The 25,324-nt window shown below is 38.2% G+C and overlaps 1 protein-coding gene across 5 annotated transcripts in view; it reads left to right on the top strand.

The window, feature by feature from the left end:
- Positions 1-25,324, top strand: part of TPX2 (TPX2 microtubule nucleation factor) — a 57,527-nt gene that overhangs the window by 6,629 nt on the left and 25,574 nt on the right. For all 5 annotated transcript variants that reach the window (XM_059133616.1, XM_059133611.1, XM_059133612.1 and 2 more), the window contains exons 2-6: positions 10,530-10,706; positions 12,817-12,939; positions 15,820-15,943; positions 23,749-23,877; positions 24,755-24,883. In XM_059133616.1, coding sequence (XP_058989599.1) covers positions 10,601-10,706; positions 12,817-12,939; positions 15,820-15,943; positions 23,749-23,877; positions 24,755-24,883 — 611 coding nt within the window. In that variant the 5' untranslated portion in view covers positions 10,530-10,600. The remainder of the gene's footprint in view (positions 1-10,529; positions 10,707-12,816; positions 12,940-15,819; positions 15,944-23,748; positions 23,878-24,754; positions 24,884-25,324) is intronic.

Below are 25,324 nucleotides of genomic sequence, written 5' to 3'. Positions count from 1 at the left end.
TGCTTAGAATGCACCCTTTTGCAGATTTCCCCCACTTCCTCTGAATCTGCATCTTTTGATTTATAGAGGTTGTCAAGTCTAGTTATTTTGGGTTTGAGAGTGAAGAGGAATAGGACGTGATGGAGGTTAATTTCTAATGAATGTGGAAACAAGTTGCATTGCTTCTTTTGCAATCTTTCTCAATTATGTGCTTCTCCCACATTTGTTTCCCATTTCCATTTATCTCTTTCCTTAGAAAAAGTCAGTATGCATCCTTAGCTTGTAGAACTCTGCAGGATTGTCTGTATCTTTTTGTTGCTGTGTTCTTTGTGCATATCTTTTCTCCTTTTTAAAAAAATTTTTGACAAGTATAGTTGACACACAATGCTACATTAGTTTCAGTTTACAACAGTGATTCAACATCTCTGTAGCTTATGCTATGCTCACCACTGTCTATTTTTTTTTTTTTTTAAGATTTTTAAATTTATTTCTTTGACAGAGATCACAAGTAGGCAGAGAGGCAGGCAGAAATAGAGGGGGAAGCAGGCTCCCTGCTGAGCAGAGAGCCTGATGTGGGACCCTGGGACCATGACCTGAGCTGAAGGCAGAGGCTTAACCCACTGAGCCACCCAGGTGCCCCCACTGTCTGTATTTTTAAGCATCACTTCCACCAGCTCCCCTTCTCTGGACTTCCACAGTGATCTTGGTTTTTTTTCCCCTTTTTAGCAAAGATCACCCTGTATCACAATTGTCTGTAGTCTCCACTCAAATATGAATTTAAGATTTTATTTATTCATTTGAGAGACAAAGATCACAAGTAGGCAGAGAGGCAGGCAGAGAGAGAGGAAGGGAAGCAAGCTTCCCACCAAGCAGAGAGCTCGACTCGGGGCCGGATCCCAGGACCCTGAGATCATGACCTGAGCGGAAGGCGAGGCTTTAACCTACTGAGCCACCCAGGCGCCCCTCAAATATGAGTTTCTTAAGGGAAGAGATTATATATATCCTTTTATTTATTTATTTTTAAAAAATGATATTTATTTGACAGACAGCAAGTGAGGGGACACAAGCAAGGGGAGTGGGAGAGGGAGAAGCAAACCACTCTGAGCAGGGAGCCTGATGTGGGGCTTAATCCTGGGATGCTGGGATCATGACCTGAACTGAAGGTAGATGCTTAATGACTGAGTGACCCAGGAGCCCCTATATGTATTCTTTTAGTCTTTGTTCTCTGGAAACAAAAATGAGCTGTATGATACGATGATGGCTTTTAATAGGCAGTTCTAAAAGGAACCTAAGTAGTTCATAATATGGGAGAGCCTTTTTCCTCAGTTCTGTTGTAGGATTATTGGTCTGAAAGAGCTATTTCTTCACTCAGAATATTTCTAGTTTTGCAGTAGTCTAGAGCTGTGGTGGATTTAGATAATTTTGAAATGTGAAACTGGTTCTCTTGCTTGGCAGTCTTATTTGTTTGGGGGAATGTGGTTGACGCATGTGCCTTTTTTCTTTCCTTTTTTTTTTTCAGTGAGACCTGTTGACAGAAATTCAATCTTGATTAAGGGGTGCAGGAAGGTATCCAGTTCCCATCATGCCTGGGGCTCTCTCATTTAAACAGTTGGCCCAGGCCCTGGGCTGTTCCTTTTCCCACCAGGCCTTGTGCTTTTTTAATTTTTGAAGGTTTCACATCTTAATTTTATTATTTGTGGGAGAAGCAGCTTGGTGAAACCGGCATAACCCAGTAGTTACTTTTGGTTTTGTTCATGTACTTGTGCTGTCACCTTTTATTGAAGAGTCAGACTTCTCAGTATATATACATTTTGTTTACTTGTTCCCTTTTTAGTAGGGTTGGTAGGGATGATCTCCTGAGTTGCTCATACTAGACCAAAAGATAGCTTAAAAGAAGCTTTTTAGGGGCACCTGGGTGGCTCAGTGGGTTAAAGCCTCTGCCTTCAGCTCAGGTCATGATCTCCGGGTCCTGGGCTCTGCTCAGTGGGGAGCCTGCTTCCCCCCCCAACCCCCGCCTGCCTCTCTGCCTACTTGTGATCTTTGTCTCAAATGAATAAATAAAATCTTTAAAAAAAAAAAAAAAGCTTTTTAAAAAAGAAGTAATGTTAGAAAAATAGTATTTTGGTTTTAAAGTTTTAGCTAAATAAAGATTAGGCATATTTAAGTTTGCGCCCCTTGCCTTTTGACCCCCATCAATCAAATGCACTCTTAGACCTCAAAAGATATCCCTCTATCTGATTAAATACCCTCCTCTTTGTCTCTTTTACTCTAGAATATCCACTGAGAGGTTCAGACTAACTTCCATCTTATGCAAAGGAAAAACTTTATATGCAAGAATACAAACTAAGAAAAAGAGAAATTAAGGGGTGGTGTTTTACTTAGGGGATGATTCAGCTCAGAGCTTTCCCAGTGTATTTAGAATAGGATTCTTAATTTACCAGTATTCTTTTGTGAACAGTTTTTCAGGAATACTTATAGTTATATGTAAAGCAGAGTTAATATTTGCATTTGTCTGACAGATTAGTATGATTCGGTTACATACTTCATCTTTGAAGTAATGTTTTAGGAAAAATCTGTTCATTATAGCAACTCTAGATTTTTGGAATCTCACAGATCTGGTCTTAAAACTCAACACAGCTACATACTAGTTGGTAATCTTGGAGTAGGTTAATTACTGTGAACCTGTTTCCTTATTTGTAAAATGGTGATGATGATATCTACCTTGTATATTGTTGATGAAGTTTCAATGAGATGATTTATATCCAGTGCCTGGCACAGTGCTTGGCCTATAGTAAACAGTATTTGGAAGTTATTATCTACAAATGGTTTTATCCCTTGTTCCTTAACATTTCCTATTGAGCTACATAAATATCTGTCTTTTAAATAAATATGAGAGTAAATAAATAAAAACAAACAAATAGATACATAAAAATACATACACACAAAGAATTGTGCCTGACTGGCTCAGTTGATAGAGCACATGGCTCCTGATCTTGGGGTTGTGAATTTGAGCCACATGTTGGGCACAGAGATTATCTAAAGAAAAAAATCAGTAAATATGAGAGGTAGTAGATCTGAGTTCAAAGGCTGGCTCTGCTACTTCATAGCTGTGTGGCCATGAATAAGTAAGTAGTAAGTCTCTCCTTGCCTCAGTTTTCTTACCTGTAAAATGAAGATAATAATAGTACTTAAACTTCACAGGATTATTGGAGGATTTAGTTAGTTAATACATGTAAAACGCTGTGGAAACAGTGTCTGGCATGCCATAAGTACTCAATAATTAATAACTATTATTATTTTTAACCTTTTTTGAAGTTTATATACTTTTTATTAAGTCAATACCCAGGAGCATATTTTTTTTTTTAAGATTTTTTATTTATTCATTTGACAGACAGAGATCACAAGTAGGCAGAGAGGCGAGCAGAGAGAGAGAGGAGGAATCAGGCTCCCTGCAGAGCAGAGAGCTCGATTTGGGGCTCGATCCCAGAATCCTGGGATCATGACCTGAGCTGAAGGCAGAGGCTTTAACCCACTGAGCCACCCAGGCGCCCCATCTAGGAGCATTTTGTTTTTATACAGAGACAATTAAAAAAAGAAAGGATGGATAACATTTGGATAAGTGAAGTTAGTAGCCAATTTATAGACCACATAAATGGGAAACGTTATTTCCAAAAATCAAGAGGTTTAGCAATTATTGCTGGATTACCAAAAGTACTTAATTAATAAAAAATTCCAGAAAGCCCAGTGACTTATGGACTGTATACATCAATTTAGGGGGAAATAAATACTGCTTAACTAGTTCTTTAAACTGAAAAGGTATATACATTTATAAAACATTCACAGAGTATAAAAGTTCATATAGTGAAAAATCTTCCTCTGACCCAGAACTCCTAGCTCTCTTCTCAGACCCAAATACTGTTAACACTTTTATGTCTCCTTACACAATAGTCTTATGTGTGAACAAAGGTATATATGAGTCCCTCTGCTTCTTTTTAACATGAATAAGAGTATGCACTTTAATGTTTTGCTTTTCTTAATAGCTCTTGGAGCTCACTGTGTACACATATCATCACATATGCAAAGTTACCTAATATTAAAGTTACTTAATAGGGGCGCCTGGGTGGCTCAGTGGGTTAAAGCCTCTGCCTTCGGCTTGGGTCATGGTCCCGGGGTCCTGGGATGGAGCCCTTTGTCGGGCTCTCTGCTTGGCGGGAACCCTGCTTCCTACTCTCTCTTTGCCTGCTTCCCTGCCTACTTGTGATCCCTGTCTGTCAAATAAATAAATAAAATTGTTAAAAAAAAGATAAAGTTACTTAATATTTTATTATATGATTGTGCCTTAATTTATTCAACCAATCTTCTATTGGTGGAACTTTGGTTTTTAGTTTTTTGGCTTTTATGAACAATACTATAGTATGTTTACATTTGGCAAGCTCTGTCAAAAAGAAAAATACAGTTGTCCTCCAAAGAGCGTAGCTGTTTAGCTCCATAATTAAAAAAAGAAAGAAGGAATGTGAGGGTTAAATTTGAATACTTTCCAGGTAGTTTTCAGTAGCATGCTTTGGTGGAAGTCATGATTTTTAGGAAGCTAATTAGGGTTGTTGCATATTACATTCCTGCCTCTTCCCTCCCCCAACTTTGGTAGTCTTCATTACATTCCTGCCTGGGAAGGGTTCCCAGTGACCTGGGTTAGGCATTAAGATCATGGGAATCCAAGATTTTCCCATGTCTTCCAGCATGTTTGTTCACAAGAACAGGAAAACTTACTCCTTGCAGCAGGGGAATTTTAACCACTGTCAGTCACTGGGGAATCTTTCAGTGAGGGTCCTTTGAATACAAATGTGGTCAAGGAGAGGAGAGGTATTAGGTCTAAAGGCAGTGATGATACTGTAAGAACAGTAATGTATTTTATAGCACTCGAAATGCTTTCTCGTTTGTTTATGGGAAGTAGGTAGGTAGAAAGGTGGAGTGACTTGCCTTTGTCGTATGTATCTAGAAAATGCCAGAGACAGGTCTAGAATTCCGGACTTCTATGTTAGTTGGGATTGTTTTGGGCTATAAATGACAGAAAATGTGACTATAATGACTTATACAAAAAGTATTATTGTCTGGAGGTTAGGTGGTTGCTGATATTTGATCAGTGGTCAGGTCAGTGGCTCAGCAATGTCAGGTCCAGTGTTATTTACTTGGCCATCCACTTGTTTTCATGAGCTGCTATATCTCTAGCCATTGCATTTGCAAGAAGAAAGGTGAAGGAAGAGGGCAGGAACAAGGCTGTGGTTGTATGAGCAAAGTAAGTTTTCCTGCGAATCCCTCAGCAAATTCCTGCTTTGTTCTCATTGGCCAGAACTGTCCATGGCCATTCCAAGCCTGGAAGGTAGTGATCAAGGTGGTGACTTTCATTATAATGGTACTTCCTACTATTTAGATGATGCTCAAAGAAAAATATTTAATCATAGCTTAAGCTATATTAATTTCTAATTCTCTTTATACTTATAGCTTATGCAGTGTAATTTAAGTATTTTTAAAAGTTGAATGAAAGTTTATTTTTTGTTTTATTTATATTTTTAAAAAACATTTTTAAAAAAGATTTTATTTATTTATTTATTTGACAGAGACAGTGAGAGAGATCACAAGCAGGGGGAGCAGCAGAGGGAGAGGAAGAAGCAGGCTCTCCACTGAGCAGGGGGCCTGATATGGGGCTTGATCCCATGACCTTGGGATTATGACCTAAGCCAAAGGCAGATGCTTAGCCAACTGAGCCACCCAGGCACACCTAAAACCTTTTTTTAAAGATTTTATCCCCCTCCCCTCCAGCAACACTCAGTTTGTTTCCTATGATTAAGGGTCTCTTGGGGCGCCTGGGTGGCTCAGTGGGTTAAGCTGCTGCGTTCGGCTCAGGTCATGATCTCAGGGTCCTGGGATTGAGCCCCACATCGGGCTCTCTGCTCAGCAGGGAGCCTGCTTCCCTTCCTCTCTCTCTGCCTGCCTCTCTGCCTACTTGTGATCTCTCTCTCTCTCTCTCTGTCAAATAAATAAATAAATAAATCTTTAAAAAAAAAAAAAGGGTCTCTTATGGTTTGTCTCCCTCTCTGGTTTCATCTTGTTTTATTTTTTCTTCTCTTCCCCTATGATCCTCTGTTGTTGTTGTTGCTGTTGTTGTTTTTCCAAAGATTTTATTTATTTGACATAGAGAGACATCACAAGCAGGCAGAGCAGCAGGCAGAGGGAGAGGGGGAAGCAGGCTCCCTACTGAGCAGAGAGCCCAACATGGGACTTGATCCCAGGACCCTGAGATAATGACCTGAGCCAAAGGCAGAGGCTTTAACCCACTGATCCACCCACTCTGTTTTGTTTCTTAAATTCCACTTATTAGTGAAATCATATGATAATTATCTTTCTCTGATTGACTTATTTTGTTTAGCATGATGTAATTTAAATATTACATACCATCTTATTTATTGGGTGTGCCAGGACCTTAGCTCCTATCTAGATTTAAGTTCCTTTGTATCTGAGACTATATCTACTTTGTATGAGACAGAGTCTTATCCTTGGGTATTAGTGAGAAAGGAGCTCCAGTATCGTCAAGCCCGTATCTTCAGGCCCCTGGCGAGTGTATAGTAAGAGTGGACTGCTAACAAATAGCTTATTGAGTTAAATTGAACAATGAAAGTAGAAATAGGGGAAAGTGAAAAATTTAGAATGAGAATAATAAGGACTCCTCTATTCAGGGCAAAAGACAATGGAGAGGGACGCCTGGGTGGCTCAGTTGGTTAAGCAGCTGCCTTCGGCTCAGGTCATGATCCCAGCGTCCTGGGATCGAGTCCCATATCGGGCTCCTTGCTCCGCAGGGAGCCTGCTTCTCCGTCTGACTCTGCCTTCCACTCTGTCTGCCTGTGCTCGCTCTCGCTCGCTCTCTCTGACAAATAAATAAAATCTTTAAAAAAAAAAAAAAAGACAATGGAGAATGGATCTACTAGGAAATACATTACTATTATGCAGTTAAAGGCCTTATGTTAATATGCTTCTCTAATTCACAGGGTGAGAGGGCAGAATCAAATGTGGAAAGAACATTGTAAAGGAGTTAGGAGCCTCTGTTCTAGATCTACTTCTGCCATTATAAAACTGTGTGATATTGGGCAAGTCATTTCTCTCTTCAGCTTCCTCTTGTAGGATGGGAATAATAATTGCTGTTTTACAGGATTGTTGAAAGTATTAGAAATAATATGAATTTAGTACTTCATGGCACCTGGTACATATAATAAGTGCCATTGGTAACTGTTTTTACCATGATTGTTAGTATTTCTGTCATGTGACCATGAAAGAGCCTTTTTTGCTTTAATCCTTATCTATAAACTGCAAAAGTTAGGTGTTGTTTAAGATTCCTCCCAATTCCAAAATAATCGTATTTCTACCTAAGTACCTCAACTGGGGCATTGTTATAAAGGTGTCCGTGGAGTTCTGACTGCAATGAGTTAATAGGAGAGACCATGAGAAGATGAAGTTCTCTGGTATATAGATTGATATCATTAAGTAAACCAAGTATTTAGTAGAACAAATATTTCTGAGGCACTGAAGTACCTTCTGAATTGCCCCAGTCCACTGAGAGAAGCTAATGAAATATTGGCCAAACCACTGAGCAGTGAAGTTGGGTGTAACTAAGCTCACAATTTATCTCAGAGAATAGGGATGGTGGTATAATATAAAGAAAATGAGCACTGAGAGTTATTAGTGCCCAGAACTGGTGATGGTTTGGGGAACTGGCATACCTCTCTGGTAATACAAATAACTATTGCTCTTTAGAGGAACATTTCCACATAAATGAAGCCATTCCATATTTTTTTTTTTAAGGTTTTACTTGTTTATTTGAGAGAGAGAACAAGCTGGTGGGGGGTAGGTAAAGGATCTGAGGGAGAGGGAGAAACAGACTCCCTGCTGAGCAGGGAGCCTGATACAGGGCTCCATCCCAGGACCCTGGGACCATGACCTGAGCCTAAGACAAGACACTCAACTGACTGAGCCACCCAGGCACCCCAGATAGTCTTCTAGTAGTGTCTTTAAAGCGAAAATATTGGGAAATACCTAAAAATATGGGATAAGTAAATTACGGCCCAGTCATCAATTGATAAAATACCCGTATGTATTGACATGAAAAACATTAAAAATATGTGAAGCAGATTCATATATATGTGTGTATATGTATAGAAAGAGAATGAGAGAGAGAGATAGGTTGAAATAGTGTGGCATTGTAGATTATTATTTTAATAAAAGGTGTTTTTGTGATCTAATTTCTTTAATGAGCATGCATTTTTATAATAAAATAAAAGCTTAAAGAAGATACTTAATAAATGTATATTCAAGGGGCACCTGGGTGGCTCAGTGGGTTAAAGCCTCTGCCTTTGGCTCGGGTCATGGTCTCAGGGTCCTGGGGTCGAGCCCCACGTCCGGGTCCTGGGGTTGAGCCCCACGTCGGCCTCTCTGCTTGACGGGGAGCCTGCTTCCTCCTTCTCTGTCTCTCTGCCTGCCTCTCTGCCTGCTTGTGATCTCTGTCAAATAAATAAAATCTTAAAAAAAAGTTTATAAATATAAATTCAAGTGATTACTGGTATCTACTTCTCTTCCAAGATACAGAATACTTTAAGTACATGTTGTTCCCTGGATGAAGACAAATGGCTCACTGAGTTTCATAGGGAAATTATTTGCCAATGAGTGTGCCCTTCAGGCTGTTTTTCAGACTACTTTCAGATATTTTCTTAACCACAGAGGGCTAGAGTGGGGATTGACTTTTTAAACCCACACAGGTTTCTACAGGGCAGTGTAGAACTTTGTATATAGGAGTATGGATGGGACCCATCTTTGATCTAATCGGCATGTGCCTTTTTTTTTTTTTTTTTTTAAAGATTTTATTTTTAGCAGTCTCTACACCCAATGTAGGGCGTGAACCTATAACCCCGAGATCAAAAGTCACATTCTCTACCTACTTAGACAGCCAGGCATCTCCTTTTATGTATTTCTTAAAGTTTTTCTTTTCATGCTCAGGAATAGTATTTTTATGAATATATTTCTAAGGAAAGAAAGCCTGTAGTTGGCAAAATGTATTGAGCTCTTACTATATATAAGATCCTGTTCTAAGTACCTTGATGGATGAGGTATATACAAGTGAGTAAAATCCATCCTTGTTCTCAGGAACTTACAGTCTTCTATGAGAGGCATTTGTATAGTTAACTAACATAAAATTGGATGGTAAACAAAGCACTATGGTTTTGGAGAGGCAACAGTTCGTATGATAGGTGAAGCGTGGGAAAGTTTGTAGAGAATTAAATTGAACTTTGAATGATGAGTAAGATTTTATCATTTATTTATTTATTTAAGATTTTTATGTATTTATGACAGAGATAGTGAGAGAAGGAACACAAGCAGGGGGAGCTAGATGGGGAGAAACAGGCTCCCTGTTGAGCAGGGGAGCCTGATATGGGGCTTAATCCCAGGACCCTGGGATCATGACCTGAGCCGAAGGCAGATGCTTATCGGCTGAGCTTCCCAGGTGCCCCGATGAGTAAGATTTTAGTTGGTAGGTATAAAATTTAATGGCGTGTTTTAGAAATTTAATTATTCAGGACAGAAATTGGATTATTCAGGGCTGAGAGAGAGAAAGAGAGTAAATTGAATATTGGAGAGGCTAGAAGTGAGAAAATGGTAGATTGAGGGAAAATAAAATAATTAATGTAAAACACCCAATATGGTGTTTGCCTGGCATGTTGTAGGTACTCATCAAACTTTGCCTCTTTCTAATTCCAACATATTTATCTCAAGGGGTGTCTTCAAGTTCCCAAAAAAGAAAAGTTGTCTTTGGGGTGCCTGACTGACCCCGTCAGTAGAGAATGCGACTTTTCGTCTTGGGATTTGAGCCTCACGTTGGGTGTAGACATTGCTAAAAAAACAAAACAAAAAAAACAACAAAAAAACTTTAAAAAAGAAGAAAAAGAGGAGCGCCTGGGTGGCTCAGTGGGTTAAAACCTCTGCCTTCAGCTCAGGTGGTGATCCCAGGTCCTGGGATCAAGCCCCGCATCGGGCTTTCTGCTGAGCAGGGAGCCTGCTTCCCGACTCTCTCTGCCTGTCTCTCTGCCTACTTGTGATCTCTGTCAAATAAATAAATAAAATCTTTAAAAAAAAAAAAGAAAAGAAAAGAAAAAGAAGTTAACTTTTATTTATTTGCTTGTTTATTTATTTATTTGACAGAGATCACAAGTAGGCAGAGAGGCAGGCAGAGAGAGAGGGGTCAGGAAGCAAGCTCCCTGCTGAGCAGAGAGCCCAACAAGGGGCTGGATCTGAGGTCCCTGAGACCATGACCTGAGCCAAAGGCAGAGGCTTAACCCACTGAGCCACTCAGGTGCCCCAGAAGTTAACTTTTAGTTTGGTTTGCAAAGTTAGGCAACTTGTCCAGATCATTTTCAGAATTGCACATGTAGTAGTAAAGGCAAAGTACCTGCTGGGGAATCAGTGCCTTAGATTAATGTACAACTGAGTTTCTGAACCATTTCTTTCATTAGAAGGTGATCTGTTGAAAGAAGTGACACAAGTACTGGGGAAAATCTGCTCTTCGGTGCCAAGACAGGGGACAATGTCACAAGTTAAAACTTCCTATTCCTATGACGCTCCCACGGACTTCATCAATTTTACCTCTTTGAATGATGAGGAAGATACCCAAAACATAGATTCTTGGTTTGGTAAGTGTTGACTTTCTCTGGCCATTCTAAGGGTTAGTGGCTTGCTTTGTTCTGAGTACCTTTCAAAAATTAGAAGGAATTGCAAGAAAATAACTAAAATATAAATTCTTGTTTACACCAAGATACTTTATCATGCATGATATATGATAGAAATAATTGAAATGCCCAGTATTTTGGAAATGGACTGTCAGTACAAATTAATGTAATTTTGCAATTAAGAATGTTAAGTGTTTAATCTTTAGGGATATATGGGAAAATCCAGATGAAACAAAGTTCAGTGAAACTCTAGCATTCAAAACATTCTGTCGCAATGGCAGCCACATAAAAACTTGCTCTACTATCATTGGGCACAGAATATAATATTATAGCTAGGATATTGACATTTATAGAATCTACCTATCTTACTCATATTTCCTTAATTTCACTTGTATTCATATTCATTTATGTAGTAAGTTCTATGCAATTTTTTTTTTTTAAGATTTTATTTATTTATTTATTTGACAGAGAGAGATCACAAGTAGGCAGAGAGGCCACAAGTAGGCAGAGAGGCAGGCAGAGAGAGAGGGGGAAGCAGGCTCCCTGCTGAGCAGAGAGCCTGATGCGGGACTCGATCCCAGGACCCTGAGATCATGACCTGAGCTGAAGGCATCGGCTTAATCCACTGAGCCACCCAGGCGCCCCAGTTCTATGCAATTTTTAATCATCTGTGTAGGTTTGTGTATCTACTGCCATTGTCAAGATATTGAACAGTTCTAACCGAGCTAATATCACAAGGATTCTTGTGTTACTTTTTTGCAACTGCAGTTACCGCCCTCTTACTTCGCTTTACCAATTCTTTTTTGGCTGGGGGGATTATGCTACTTAGAACCCAATCCCCAAGCAGATGGGATCACTTGATGTTGGATAATGTGATTTGACACAAACTCTGACACCAGTCCAACAATAAATAAAGATAAGGTTATATTTTCATATTACCCTGTAATAATATGGTGAGATAACTGATATGTCAGGTTAGTAGTTCCTAGAATCTCTTCGTTTTTCTCTTTCTCATGTCTTTATCCTCCATATTAAAAGAAAATCAGTATGTAATGGGAGAAAAAAATGATTCTCTTGCAGCTGCACTTATTACGTATAATGCAGTATCCAAATGTGATGGCACATACCATTCTTTTTAATAGTATGCCGGGGGGATCCTGAGAGGAGGAATCTGTTGAAAGTGGTGTTGAGGAAGGGTGGAGAAGAGGGCCAGCTACCCTACAGGGGTGTTCTCTGTGTCTCTCTGCTTTACTGAAACCCCAAGGAGAAGTCTGGGTTGTCTATTCCTTTATCTAAGTTTCTTTAAAAAAAAAAAAAAAGGAAATATTAGTACAAGACACTATTAAATATAATGTAGAAGAAAAATTAACCCTACTATTCTTTCAAAACCACTTTAGTTCTAATATATTATTTTCTAATTCTCTTCCAAATAATCGTATCTCTTTACATATTTGCAGTCAGGGTATGCATGCTCGGTGTTATTTGCTGGGCATCACCACATTCCTGAAGCTTCTGTCTGTTGATAGGCTTTTGGTAGAAGAGACGTTTCACTGCTTTGGGTTAACTTTTGGGCACAGCAGAACCTAAGATAAAATTCCTGAGAGAGCCTAGGTCTGTTCCATCCTTACACACCCACCTCTTGCCACTGTGGGTGAGGAACCTCAACTCAAATAGACCATAGTACTTCCCTTGTAAGCCCTGCAGATCTTAATAGCTACAGTTTTCTTTGAGAGGAACACGATGTATTAGGCCGGTTCATGCTTGTATGGTCCAAATGTGTATCAAGTAAAAGTAAGTAGCTATTCACAATGCAGAGTCTGCACTTCTTTTCTATGATACATTGTTCAATGTTGCCAGTGTTTTAGTGGTAGTTTTGATAGTTTTTACAGTCTCTATCTCTGACGTATAATGTGTACTCATTTCTTTTTGATCACTAGAGCTTTGTACTTGCCAAATGAATTACAAGTGTACCAGTAGAAGGGTTTAGGCCCCATTTTAAAAAAATGTGCAGGGTACTGATTTATTTTACTTCCTTGCTGATTGTTTAAATGATGACACTCTTACCTTTTCACAGAGGAGAAGGCCAATTTGGAGAATAAGTTTCCTGGAAAGAATGGCATAGCAGGGCTTTTTCAGGGCAAAACCCCTCTGAGGAAGCCTAATCCTCAGCAAGCTATTGTCACGCCTTTGAGACCAGGTAAGAAAGATCATCTTAGAAAAAAGGTGCTTGGTAGAATGGTGAAACACTGTATTAAGAGCCAGAGGGATCTGGGGAATTACCTAAATGTTGTATCCTTTGGTTTATTATTGGTGAAGTGGGCTAATTCATTTCATGGTGAATGTGACACTAATGATGCACTATACTGTTTTTTTTTTTTTTTTTAATCTCTTAGAACTTAAGCTAACATTGACTTTTACTGCCAGATATATAACTCTTTTCTTTTTATGACAAGATTTAACCTAACCTGAGTCTGACTGGGAACAAAACAGCAGGAGAGAAGAACGTACTGTTTGCCATTGTACAAGGATTCTTTGAGTCATGCATCTGATTTTAAAAGATAATTGACATTTAGACTGGTGGTTACTAAGTCTGCAGAATATTGTCTGTTTGATCAGAACAAAAGAAGCATTTTTTAAAAGAACAAAAGCATTTTTAAAGAGATCATAAATACTTAAAAATTATTCTTTTTTTTGAAGTAATAGCTATATTTAGATATAATTCACCTGTACAAATCACCTAAAGTTACATTTCCGTGAGTTTTTTTTTCTTTTTAAGATTTTTTTTTTTTTTTTTTTTAATTTATTTGACAGAGATCACAAGTAGGCAGAGAGGCAGGCAGAAAGAGAGAGAGGAGGAAGCAGGCTATCCGCGGAGTGGACAGCCCGATGCGGGGCTTGATCCCAGGACCCTGGGATCATGACCTGAGCCGAAGGCAGAGGCTTTAACCCACGAGCCACCCAGGCTCCCCTACAAATTCAATTTCTTTTTTTTTTTTTTTTTAAAGATTTTATTTATTTGTCAGAGAGAGAGAGGGAGAGAGAGCGAGCACAGACATACAGAATGGCAGGCAGAGGCAGAGGGAGAAGCAGGCTCCCCGCCGAGCAAGGAGCCCAATGTGGGACTCGATCCCAGGACGCTGGGATCATGACCCGAGCCAAAGGCAGCCGCTCAATCAACTGAGCCACCCAGGCGTCCCCAAATTCAATTTCTTTAACAGATATAGGTTATCTCTTCTTGAGTGAGTGTTGGTAGTTTGTGTTTCTACTAGTTCCAAATTACTTGTTATTTAGAAGTATGTTTTTAAATTTCCAAATATATGGAGGGGGGATTGGTTCTAGAAATTGTCTCTGTTACTGATTTCTTGAGGGATTTAATTCCATTGTGGTTAATGAACATTACTTGTGTGACTTGAATCCTTTTAAGTGTTTTGTTTCATGGCCCAGAATATGGTCTGTCTTGGTAAATATTCTGTATGCACTTCAAAAGAATGTGTATTCTGCTGTCATTGAGTGGAGAGTTACATCAATGTCAATTTGGATCAAGCTGGTTGATAGTATTGCTCAAATCTTCTATTTCCTTATTGATCTTCTATCTAACTGTACTGTTATTGAAAATAGAGATAATGAAATCTTCAACTATACTGTTGAATTGTCTATTTCTCCCTTTAATTTTTTCAGTTTTTCCTTTATGTATCTGGGGCTTTGTTATTTTGTATATATATGTTTGCTATTGTTATTTCCTCCTGATGAGTTGACTGCAACATATTTTTGTTAATGAAGTTTTATTGAATACAGCCTTACACAATTGCTCATATGAGTTAGATTCTTACTGATTTTTTCTGTCAATTTGTTCCATAAATTAGAGGGAGAGATTGAAATTTCAGGCTATACTCATGGTTTTTTCTATTTCTTCTTCTATTTTTTGCTTTGTGTGTTTTGAAGGTCTCTTATTCAGTACATAAATATTTAGGTTGTTTTGGCATCTTGAGGAATTGATCATTTTATCATTTTGAAATGGTCATCTTTATCTCTGGTGATATTTTTTGCTCTGAAATCTGCATTGATGTTATATCCATTCCAGCTTTCTTTTGATTAGTGCTAGCATGATGTATCTCTATATTTTAAGTGCATTTTTATAGGCAACATATATTTATTTTTTAAAATTTTATTTTTAAGTAATCTCTGCACCTAATATGGAGCTTGAATTTATAACCCTGAGATCAAGAATCATATGTCTACTGACTGAGCCAGCCAGGTGCCCTATAAAAATTTTATATCAAATTTTTTACATTAATTTTAAAAAATTTAATAATCTCTGCTTTTAAATGGGGTAAGTGCCTCTATTGTAGCCTTGATATAATGCACTATCATTTTTTTGTTTGTTTGTTTCTTTTTCTCCCTTCCAGAAAAAAATTTCTTTAGAGAATGAGCCAAATGATTGTTTTCTGGAATAAATAATGCATGAAGTGTGTTTTCATAGCCTAACTTTTCTTCCATTTATTTGGTTAGGGTTTTTTCTTTTGTCAAGGCTCAGTTCATAAGCTATACCAGCAAATGCTATTTCTTCCCCTTTACTTGACTGTTCTTTTTCCTTATTATTTTTTTTTCTCTCCTTATTCTTATAGTACTTTTTTGTTTCTATTCCATTATGGCCATGGTAACATAAGAATATTTTATGATAAAGTAACTCCTTCCCCTTCATGCCCTTATCTCCCCTTTCTCAGATGCTATATCTTTTAACTTTCAGTGTTTTTTAATTTCTGTAGGGGAGAAAAGCTGATGGGTATACCCATAATGCCAGATAATCTGATTGTATCAGCATTTAAAGACAGAGCTGCTTTTTTCTGAGTTGGTGACTTAGGCTGGCAGATAGGCCTTAGATCCTACATTTCTGCTTCAATCAAAGTAGATTTTATAAATTGGACTTCCATATAAGATGTCACCGGAACTAATGGTTCCACTACTTAGAAGGGATACACACACACACACACACACACATAGATATGTATGTATCTACATGTCTCTCCAACGTTTTCCTTGGGATTCTGAGTACTGACTAGTTTTTGCTCTCCCACAGTTGACAATACTTATTACAAAGAGGCAGAAAAAGAAAATCTGGCGGAACAGTCCATTCCATCAAATGCTTGTTCTTTGGAAGTCAAGGGAACCACCTCAAAATATACTCCAGTGCAGCCTCAGAGGTAAGACTGTTTCAGGACTCAAAGTGGTGGTTATATTAATGATGTTCAAAGAATAATTATTGTCAGAATACCTACTATTCTAGACTATACTACCTACTATAATACCTACTATACTAGACTCTTTATATTACCTCATTTAATCTTCATAATGTTTATGAGTTGTAGATAGTATCCTTAATTTATTGATAAACAAGTTAGAGGTACTAAGTTGCTTGAAGTTTGTATCAGAGCCAGAATTCAGACTGATCAGTTCATTTCCAGAGCCCTTGCTGTTTGCACCATCAATATGGATTGTAATTTACTTGTGTAAATTGTGTAAATATGGCAGATTTTTTTCCCGATTATAGGTTGTAAGTACATTTCATAAGGGCAAACATTATGTATTATTACTGTCCCTGACAGTGTCTGGCAGGAGCAGAAGGTGAATAAATACTTGAATGAATGAAAGGATGGGTGGAGTGGTTAAGCTGCAGTCTTGACACTAGTGATCTAAAAACATTTCATGTCTTTGAATGTTGTATTTGTATCAGTATCCTTTTTTTTTTTTTTTTTTTTTTTTAAAGAGAGGGAGTGAGTGTGGGGTGGGGGACAGAGAGAGAATCTTAAGCAGGCTCCAAGCCCAGCATGGAGACCGATGCGGAGCTCAGTCTCCCAACCCTCAGATCTGACCTGACCTGAAATCAGGAGTTGGATGCCCAACCACCTGAACCACCCAGACACCCCTATTGCTTTATACCTTGATGTTACCTAGAATATCTTCAAGGAAGAGGAATGGCAAATGATATTATTTATATATAGATAATATGTATTGTTGCTCAGAAGTGATGAAGTTACAGTTTGCAAAGCTTCATGTTGTAATAAGGATATTGCCTTTTGAGGATAGCATCATATAAGCTTATCCTAATCTTTTTTGATAAAGAAGCCCATTTTATTATTTTTTTAATTTTATTTTTTATTATTATTTTTAAAAAGATTTTATTTATTTATTTATTTGAGAGAAAGAGTGAGAATGTGAGTGGGGGAAGAGGTAGAGGGAGAGGATCTCAAGCAGACTCAGTGCTGAGTGTGGAGCCAGATGTGGGGCTTGATCTCACACCGTAAAATCATGATCTTCGCCAAAATCAAGAGTCGGGTGCTTAATTGACTGAGTCTCCCAGGTGTCCCGAATAAAGAAGCCTGTTTTAATCAAAGAATTCTGTGAAATCTCAGTCAACCATAAATCACAAGAGATCTTAAGAGATTGCTACTGGGTGATTCTGTGGTTTCTGTTCAATGTTTAGGTTGTGAATGAGTCCTACAGAAAAGGGACCCAGTGTCTTATTAGAGATTTCTTCAGAATTCAGGAAAGTGTTAGTGTCTTCACTAGTGTATGATTTGTGTATGGTTGCTAAAATTATCTTTCATGACTGAATTCTGAATGCTTTTTGGAAGTGATGGTGTGACAGGAATCCAGCTACTCTCAGAGTTAGAAGACCTGAGTGGTTTTTGTTTTTGTTTTTTTTAAGATTTTATTTATTTGTCAGAGAGAGAGAGAATGAGAGGGAGCGAATGCTTAAGGAGGCAGAACGGCAGGTAGAGGTGGAGAGAGAAGCAGGCTCCCTGCCAAGCAAGGAGCCTGATGCGGGACTCAGTCCCAGGACCCTGGGATCATGACCTGAGCTGAGGGCAGTGGCTTAACCGACTGAGCCACCCAGGCGTCCCTGTTTTGTTTTGTTTTTAAGGCAGGTACCTCTACCACTCAAAATCTCAGTTTACTGAGAATAACCATATCCCTCAGTCTTCTTGTCAGAAAGGGCCAGATAAGATAGTATGTGACAGTACTTCGTAAATGATACCACATTATCAAAATGCATAATAAGAGGTAAAACATTAGTGCCGTTAATCTCAAATCTCAGATTTTTCTGACTCCAGAGTTGCCTAATCTGGAAAGACATGGCAGCTGGGATAGGAAGGTATAGACAGTCAGGCAAATTCCCTATTATTTTATTTTCACATGGTTTCAGTAGGCTAAAAGATCGCCAAAACTTCTTCAACACAGAATAGTTAAGAATCAATAAGGCCTTAGTGTGTCATAATAATTTTTCCATGAAGGGGTTGCTTTACCACAAATAAATGTTTTAATTTTGGTATCTCATCCCTTAGCCATTTCTCCCTAAAGACACCCAGCAATTCTTCTCTTGACTTTATAGTATCACTGTATGTTGAATTTAAGTAATGGTCTAAATGGTTCTGTATGGACGTGCTTTGTCTTTCTTTCTAGATTTTATGATTCTCAACCCATTTTTAAAAATTAACTAATTTAGGGTGCCTGGGTGGCTCAGTGGGTTAAGCTGCTGCCTTCGGCTCAGGTCATGATCTCAGGGTCCTGGGATCGAGTCCCGAATCGGGCTCTCTGCTCAGCAGGGAGTCTGCTTCCTCCTCTCTCTCTCTCTCTCTCTGCCTGCCTCTCTGCCTACTTGTGATCTCTCTCTGTCAAATAAATAAATAAATAAATAAATAAATAAAATTAACTAATTTTGCTGGGTAATAATTTGCATATAGTAAAATATATAGTCTTGATTGTATGGTCTGATTAATTTTTTTTTTAAGATTTTATTTATTTATTTGACAGACAGAGATCACAAGTAGGCAGAGAGGCAGGCAGAGAGAGAAGGAAGCAGGCTCCGTGCCGAGCAGAGAGCCCAATGTGGGGCTCGATCCCAGGACCCTGAGATCATGACCTGAGCTGAAGGCAGAGGCTTAAACCACTGAGCCACCCAAAAGCCCCTGGTCTGATTAATTTTGACAAATACATACCACCATGCAATCACAACCAAAATATATAGAAAATTTCCAGCACTTCAGAAAGTTCTATCATTCCTATCCCTGTATAGTCAAACTAAACTGCTTCTTCTGCCTTCTCACCTTCTCACTCAGAGGCAACCACTTTTCCAATTCCTGTCACCATAAATTATTTTGTCTTGTTCTAGATATTTTTATTTATTTATTTATTTATTTATTATTTATTTATTTTTTGTTCTAGATATTTTTGTAAATGGAATTATATGTACTCTTCTATCTGACTTCTTGCGCTTAGCATTTGTTTTTGAGATGCATCCATGTCATTGCATGTATTGGTAGTTTGCTTCTTTTTATTGCTGATAATAATTTTTATTGAGTGGATACGCCACAATTTATTTATCCATTCAACAGATGAAGGACATTTGGGTTGTTTCCAGTCTGGGGCTATATAAAGCTGCTATGAGTAGTTGAGGACATATATTTCTTTTGGGTAAATACTTAGGAGTGCAATTGCTGGGCCATAAGGTTAAATGTATGTTTATAAGAAACAGCCAGAATGTTTTCCAAAGTGATTGTCCCATTTATATTCCCACTAACAATATATGAGAGTTTCAGTTGTTCCATATCCTAGGCAACTCTTTTTTTTTTTTTTTTTAAGATTTTATTTATTTATTTGACAGAGAGAGATCACAAGTAGGCAGAGAGGCAGGCAGAGAGAGAGAGAGAGGAGGAAGCAGGCTCCCTGCTGAGCAGAGAGCCTGATGCGGGACTCGATCCCAGGACCCTGAGATCATGACCTGAGCCGAAGGCAGTGGCTTAACCCACTGAGCCACCCAGACACCCCTAGCCAACTCTTGATAGTCAGTCTTTTCAGTCATATTTCATTGTTTTTAATTTGCATTTTTCTGATGGCTAATGATGTTGATCCACATTTTCATGGGATTATTGGTTATTCATGTATTTGCATATGTAGCTGCTGCTTTTTTAGTCTGGCTCCCTGTGGTCTCCCCTGGGTCTGCAAAGGTTAGAGGTCAACCAAGACTCTGAGTAGAGTTTATACTTAGGTTTAAGTGTTCATCCTCTGTGGTTGTCTTGCTTCTGAAGTTCTAAATTTTCAGCCTTTCTGCCTGCTCTGATGTTTGTCTACTGACACCTCAAGCTAGTGAGATGTTATCTTTGTGCCATCCTTCTATATACACAGTGGGGAATCTACTTCAAAAAAAGCAGCAAACTCACCAATCTTATCTAGACAGTTATGACTTTAAAGGATGGACTCCTCATCAGTTTCTGCTTGCCTTTTTGCTGGGCTTCCTAGGTCTTCCCTAAAATACAAATGGTTTAGCTGTCAGGCAGGAATTATACAGAGTTTTTGCTCAGATTTTGAATGACATCTTTTCTGTAGCTCTTTTGCTTTTAGGATTTTCCTCTAAATTTCCAGCTGTTATACTGGCCTTGAATTCTTCTGCTATCTCTAGCCAGTGAGACTGGAATTTTCTGCTCCTGGAGCTGCTATGTTTGGGGAGTACCTCAGGCCAAAAAGCTACTAACTCATAATACTTACCTTTTGCAGTTGCTGTTTTTCATGAATAAATGTTCCTGTTTTCTGCCTGCTTTTGGTCACTTTCCAGTGCCTTCACATAGTTGTAGTTTTGTGTTTTGTCTGTTTTTTATAATATACACTCTTTATTACTCATTCAATACATCCATTACTTCATTCCTTAATTGAATAAATTTGCTCTTTATTATTCCATGTATTATTATTATTATTATTATTTTTTTTTTTTTTTAAAGATTTTATTTGACAGACAGAGATCACAAGTAGGCAGAGAGGCAGGCAGAGAGAGAGAGAAAGGGAAGCAGGCTCCCTGTGGAGCAGAGAGCCCGACGCGGGGCTCGATCCCAGGACGCCGAGATCATGACCTGAGCCGAAGGCAGCGGCTTAACCCACTGAGCCACCCAGGCGCCCCCATGTATTATTTTTTTAAAAAGATTTTTATTTGAGAGAGAGTGAGAGAGATCACAGAGGGAGAGGGAGAAACAGACTCACTGCTGAGCAGGGAGCCAAGTGGGGCTCTATCTCAGAACTCTGAGATCATGACCTGAGCCAAAGGCTAAACAGCTGAGCCACCCACCCAGATGCCCCTCCATATATTTTTTTATGAGTACTTTCTTTTAGTGATTAATATGAAATATTTGCAGATGAAAGATAGACCGTTAGTAGGAATTGCTTGAAAATCCAGGAGAATGGATGGAGGGAAAACTGATACATGATTGGCTATGAGTTGATAATTTCTGAAACTGAATGATGAGTACTTAGTAGTTTACTATATTATTCTCTTTGTATTTAAAATATGCTTGATATTCTCCATGATAAAGATTTTAAAAATTGTGACTCTATGTAGTAGCATAAAATTCTGAATATGTAATAATGTCTTTATAATTAAGGACTTTTATAAAGAAAGTGCTTCAAAAAAGAAAAGAGAAATTAAATAAGATCTAAACAAATGGCAGGGCATACCATATTTATGGATTGGGAGACTCAGTATTGTAAAGATGTTAATTCTCCCTAAGTTATCTATAGATTCAATGCAATATCCGTTAAAATCCCAATGGTTTTCACTTTGGACTTTGATAAATTGATGCTAAAAGTTTTTGAGAAATGCAAAGGTCTGAGAATAGCTAGATACTTTTGAAGTGTGTCTAGTACATAGAAAGGCATATTATTATGAAGCTTCAATAATTAAAACTTTATGATAATACTCAAGGATTAGTGAGCCCAGTGGAATCAAACAAAAATTCACCTTCCCATATATGAACATGATATATGACAAAGATGTTACCACAGATCTGTGGGAAGTAGTGCTCCCTCCCCCCCTTAACAAACAATGCTTGACTAATGGATATCCAGATAGATAGAATGAAACTTGGTCCCTACCTCACTCCATATAAAAGTTAATTCTTTCAAGTTTATTTCTTTATTTAAGTAAACTCTAGACCCAATATGATGCCCAAACCCACAACCCCCTGAATCAAGAGTTTCATGTTCCTGACTGAGCCAGCCAGGTACCCCAAAACAGTCAATTCTATGTGGAATTGTAGATCTAAATATGAAAGCTAAAGCTCCTATAAGGAAGTAAAGGAGAATATCTTTATGATCTTGGAATAAGGGAAGGTTTTTTTTTTTTTAAATAGTATACAGAAAAGCACTGAGCATAATGGGGAGGGCTATTGATGTACTTGAGATATTTATCTAATCAAATGATACCATAAAGAGAGTGAAAAGCCATCCTCCAGAGTGGGAGAAGATACATCTAACACATAAAACCTACCAAAGAGCTTATATTCATAGTATGTAAAGAATTCCTACTGATCAGGAAAGGATTGACCACCCAGTGGAAAACAAAGAAGAGACTTGAACTAGCACTTTATCAAAGAGGATATCCAAATGGCCAGTAAACATATGAAAAGTTGCTCTATCTCATTGGTAATCAGAGAAAAGCAAATTAAAACCACAATGAGGGGCACCTGGGTGGCTCAGTTGGTTAAGTGTGTGCTTTTGGCTCAGGTCATGATCCCGGGGTCCTGGAATGGAGCCCCGCATGGAACCCTGCTAAGCTGTGAGTCTGCTTCTCCCTCTCCCCTTGCTTTTCCCCTCTGCTCATGCTCACTTACACTCTCTCTCTGTCAAATAAAATCTTTAAAAAAAAAAAAAAAACCACTCTCACAATGAGATTTTACTCAATACCAGCTAAATTAACTCATCTGAAAATACCAAGTGTTCAGGAGTGTGTAGAGCAGTGCAGACTATAATATAGACTTGCTAAGGTAAGCATAGATTGGTACAAGCACTTTGGAAAACAGCTTTAGTTGATATAACCAATGCCCTCTGGCCTAACAATCTTACAACTTACATCCAACAGCAACATGGTGCACATGGAGACATATATGAAACTTGGCAGTAAGCTGGATAAATAGTGGTATATTACTGCAGTGACTGTTATATAAGCATTGAAAATCACTGAATTAAAGCTATATAAATTATAGTGGTTGATTGTCACAAACATAATGTTGAGTGAAACAAACCAGACAGAAATAAATACATGTAGTAGTCTGATTCTGTTATCTAAAGGGGTTTTCTTTGTTGTTGTTATTCTTTGTATTTTGTTTTCTTTCCAAACTAATGTGCCATGTTTATGGAAATGCATACTAAATGGCAAAACAATAAAGAAAAAGTAATGATAACTATAAAACAAGTCAGATAGTAGCTGCTGCCAGTGTTCTGTTTCTTTTTTTTCTTTATTTTATTTTATTTTATTTATTTATTTGAGACAGAAATCACAAGTAGACAGAGAGGCAGGCAGAGAGAGAGAGGGGAAGCAGGCTCCCCGCTGAGCAGAGAGCCCGATGCGGGGCTCGATCCCACGACCCTGGGATCATGACCTGAGCCGAAGGCAGAGGCTTCAACCCACTGAGCCACCCAGGCGCCCCCAGTGTTCTGTTTCTTAACCTGGGTGGTGATTTCATGAGTCTTCACTTTGTAACCTTTTTTTTTTCCACTTTGTAATCATTTAACTTAATTTTTGTTTTGTGCTCTTTTTTGGTATATGGTATATTTTACCAGAAAGGGGGAGTGTGGCTAAAAAAAAAAAGAGGAGAAAATATTCACCTTAGTCAATTACCAGGATACCTGACCTCAAATGTCAGGTCTGACAGCAATTAGCTATATAGCAGGGTCAAGTCACCTAATCTTTGTTGACTTTTACCTATAAAAGGACAGAATGGTACTAGGTGATTACCAGTACCTTAAAAAAAATTGGCTACATATAAGTACCAACATTGTATGATGAAATTTCAAAAGCTATCAGTAAGACAAGAAGAGATTAGGTTTTTAGAGTGGAAATAATACCATTAAACTCTCTGTAGCCCTCGGCAATTTGACATACTTTCACATTTGTGGGGCATAATTGCATATCTGTAGTAGATGTATTCATTTCAGATAAATTTTGTCAATTCCTATATCATAGAAGATCTACTAGACTCTCTGCTCAGAAAGATCTGGAACAGAAAGAAAAACATCATGCAAAAATGAAAGCCAAGAGATGTGCTACTCCTGTAATCATCAGTGAAATTCCACCTTCCAAAAAAATGAAAGTGTAAGTAGCCACAGCTTCTCTCAGTTGGCATCGGTTTTACTCCTGCTTGCTTCCATGGTTCATAGCAATGGTGCTTATTCTTATTTTTTATCAGTTAGGAATGTATTTTGCTCTAAGTAATAGCCTATTCAGCTAGAGTAGTTTAAGGACTAGTGATTTATTTGCTTCAGAGAAGTTGCTGTTGGCTTTGGTTTAGTGACTGAACAATGCCAGACAACATCTCTGCGTTAGCTTTTTTCATACTTGTTACTCAAGATGGCAGCTCTGTTTCTTAGCTTCTGCCTTGTGCTTGTTGCGGCATTGTCATAAGATAGCTGCTATGTTTCTAAGTATAACATCCACGTTCAAGAGAAGAAGGAGGGTATGGCAAAGGAAGAAGGGCAGCACCTATATCACAGAAGTGAAAAATTTCCAGAAACCCTGCTTATACTTCAGTTATCTTACTGATCACTTGGATTCTTCCTCATTGCAAGAGAGGCTGTTGAAACAAATATAGTGCTTTTGCCTTTGGATATTGCTGCCCCAAACAAAATTGGAGTTCTGTTAATAAGAAAGAAAGTAGAGTAGGTATTGGGAAGGCAATTAGCTATTTGCCATTTGTGCATTTGATAATGAGCCATTGGAATCCCTCCCCACGCTCCTGAACCATCATCAGACAATTCTCACCTTGACTTCTATTGGTGTTCTCAAAGTTTACCCATTGTATCCATTGGTACATAGGATCAATGGTGCTATTGGAAGAATCTTGCGGGTGAGACATGCTTGTTGTCCTAAAGAATGAGAAAATTTAAGCCGTTTGTGGTAGTTTTGGGGAGGAGGGTACAGCAGGGCATGCTTTAGTGAATTGAGAGGTTTTTTTTGTCCTTTTAAACTAAAGTTCTAACAACAAAAAGAAGCCAGAAGAAGAGGAAGAAGGCAGTGCTCACCAAGATACATCAGAAAAACACGAGTCTTCCCCAGAGAAAGCCAAGGGCAGACATACTGTGTCTTGTATACAACCTGTGAGGTATGCTTCTTTCCTGAATTTAAACTTTAAGAGTCAATAGAGTAAAATTGTAAGTAGGTATATCTGCGGTCTGGAGCACATTGAACTTGGGAAATTCATAAAGCTATAACTATGGTGAGGTGAATTGTTTTATATCTTGGGGATGCTCATCTTAAAAGTTGAGAAAAATATACTTTAAAAGCAAATTAATCTGGGAAACAAACTGAACGTTATGGAAAGGGAAGTGGGTGGGGGGATGGGGTAACTGAGTGATGGGGATTAAGGAGGGCACGTGATGTGATGAACACTGGATGTTTATATGTAACAGTGAATCACTGGACATTACATCAAAAATTAACGATGCACTATATATTGACTAATTGAATTAAATTTTAAAAAAGATATTTTTTTAAAAAGCAAATTAAAATAAATATAAAAGGAAAAATTAAAGGTTCTTACTAC

This window comes from Mustela lutreola, chromosome 9 (genome assembly GCF_030435805.1).
Source record: "Mustela lutreola isolate mMusLut2 chromosome 9, mMusLut2.pri, whole genome shotgun sequence".
Classification (NCBI taxonomy): Eukaryota; Metazoa; Chordata; class Mammalia; order Carnivora; family Mustelidae; genus Mustela; species Mustela lutreola.
The sequence above is the reverse complement of the archived record's forward strand: the minus strand, read 5'-3'. Positions and strand labels throughout refer to the sequence as shown.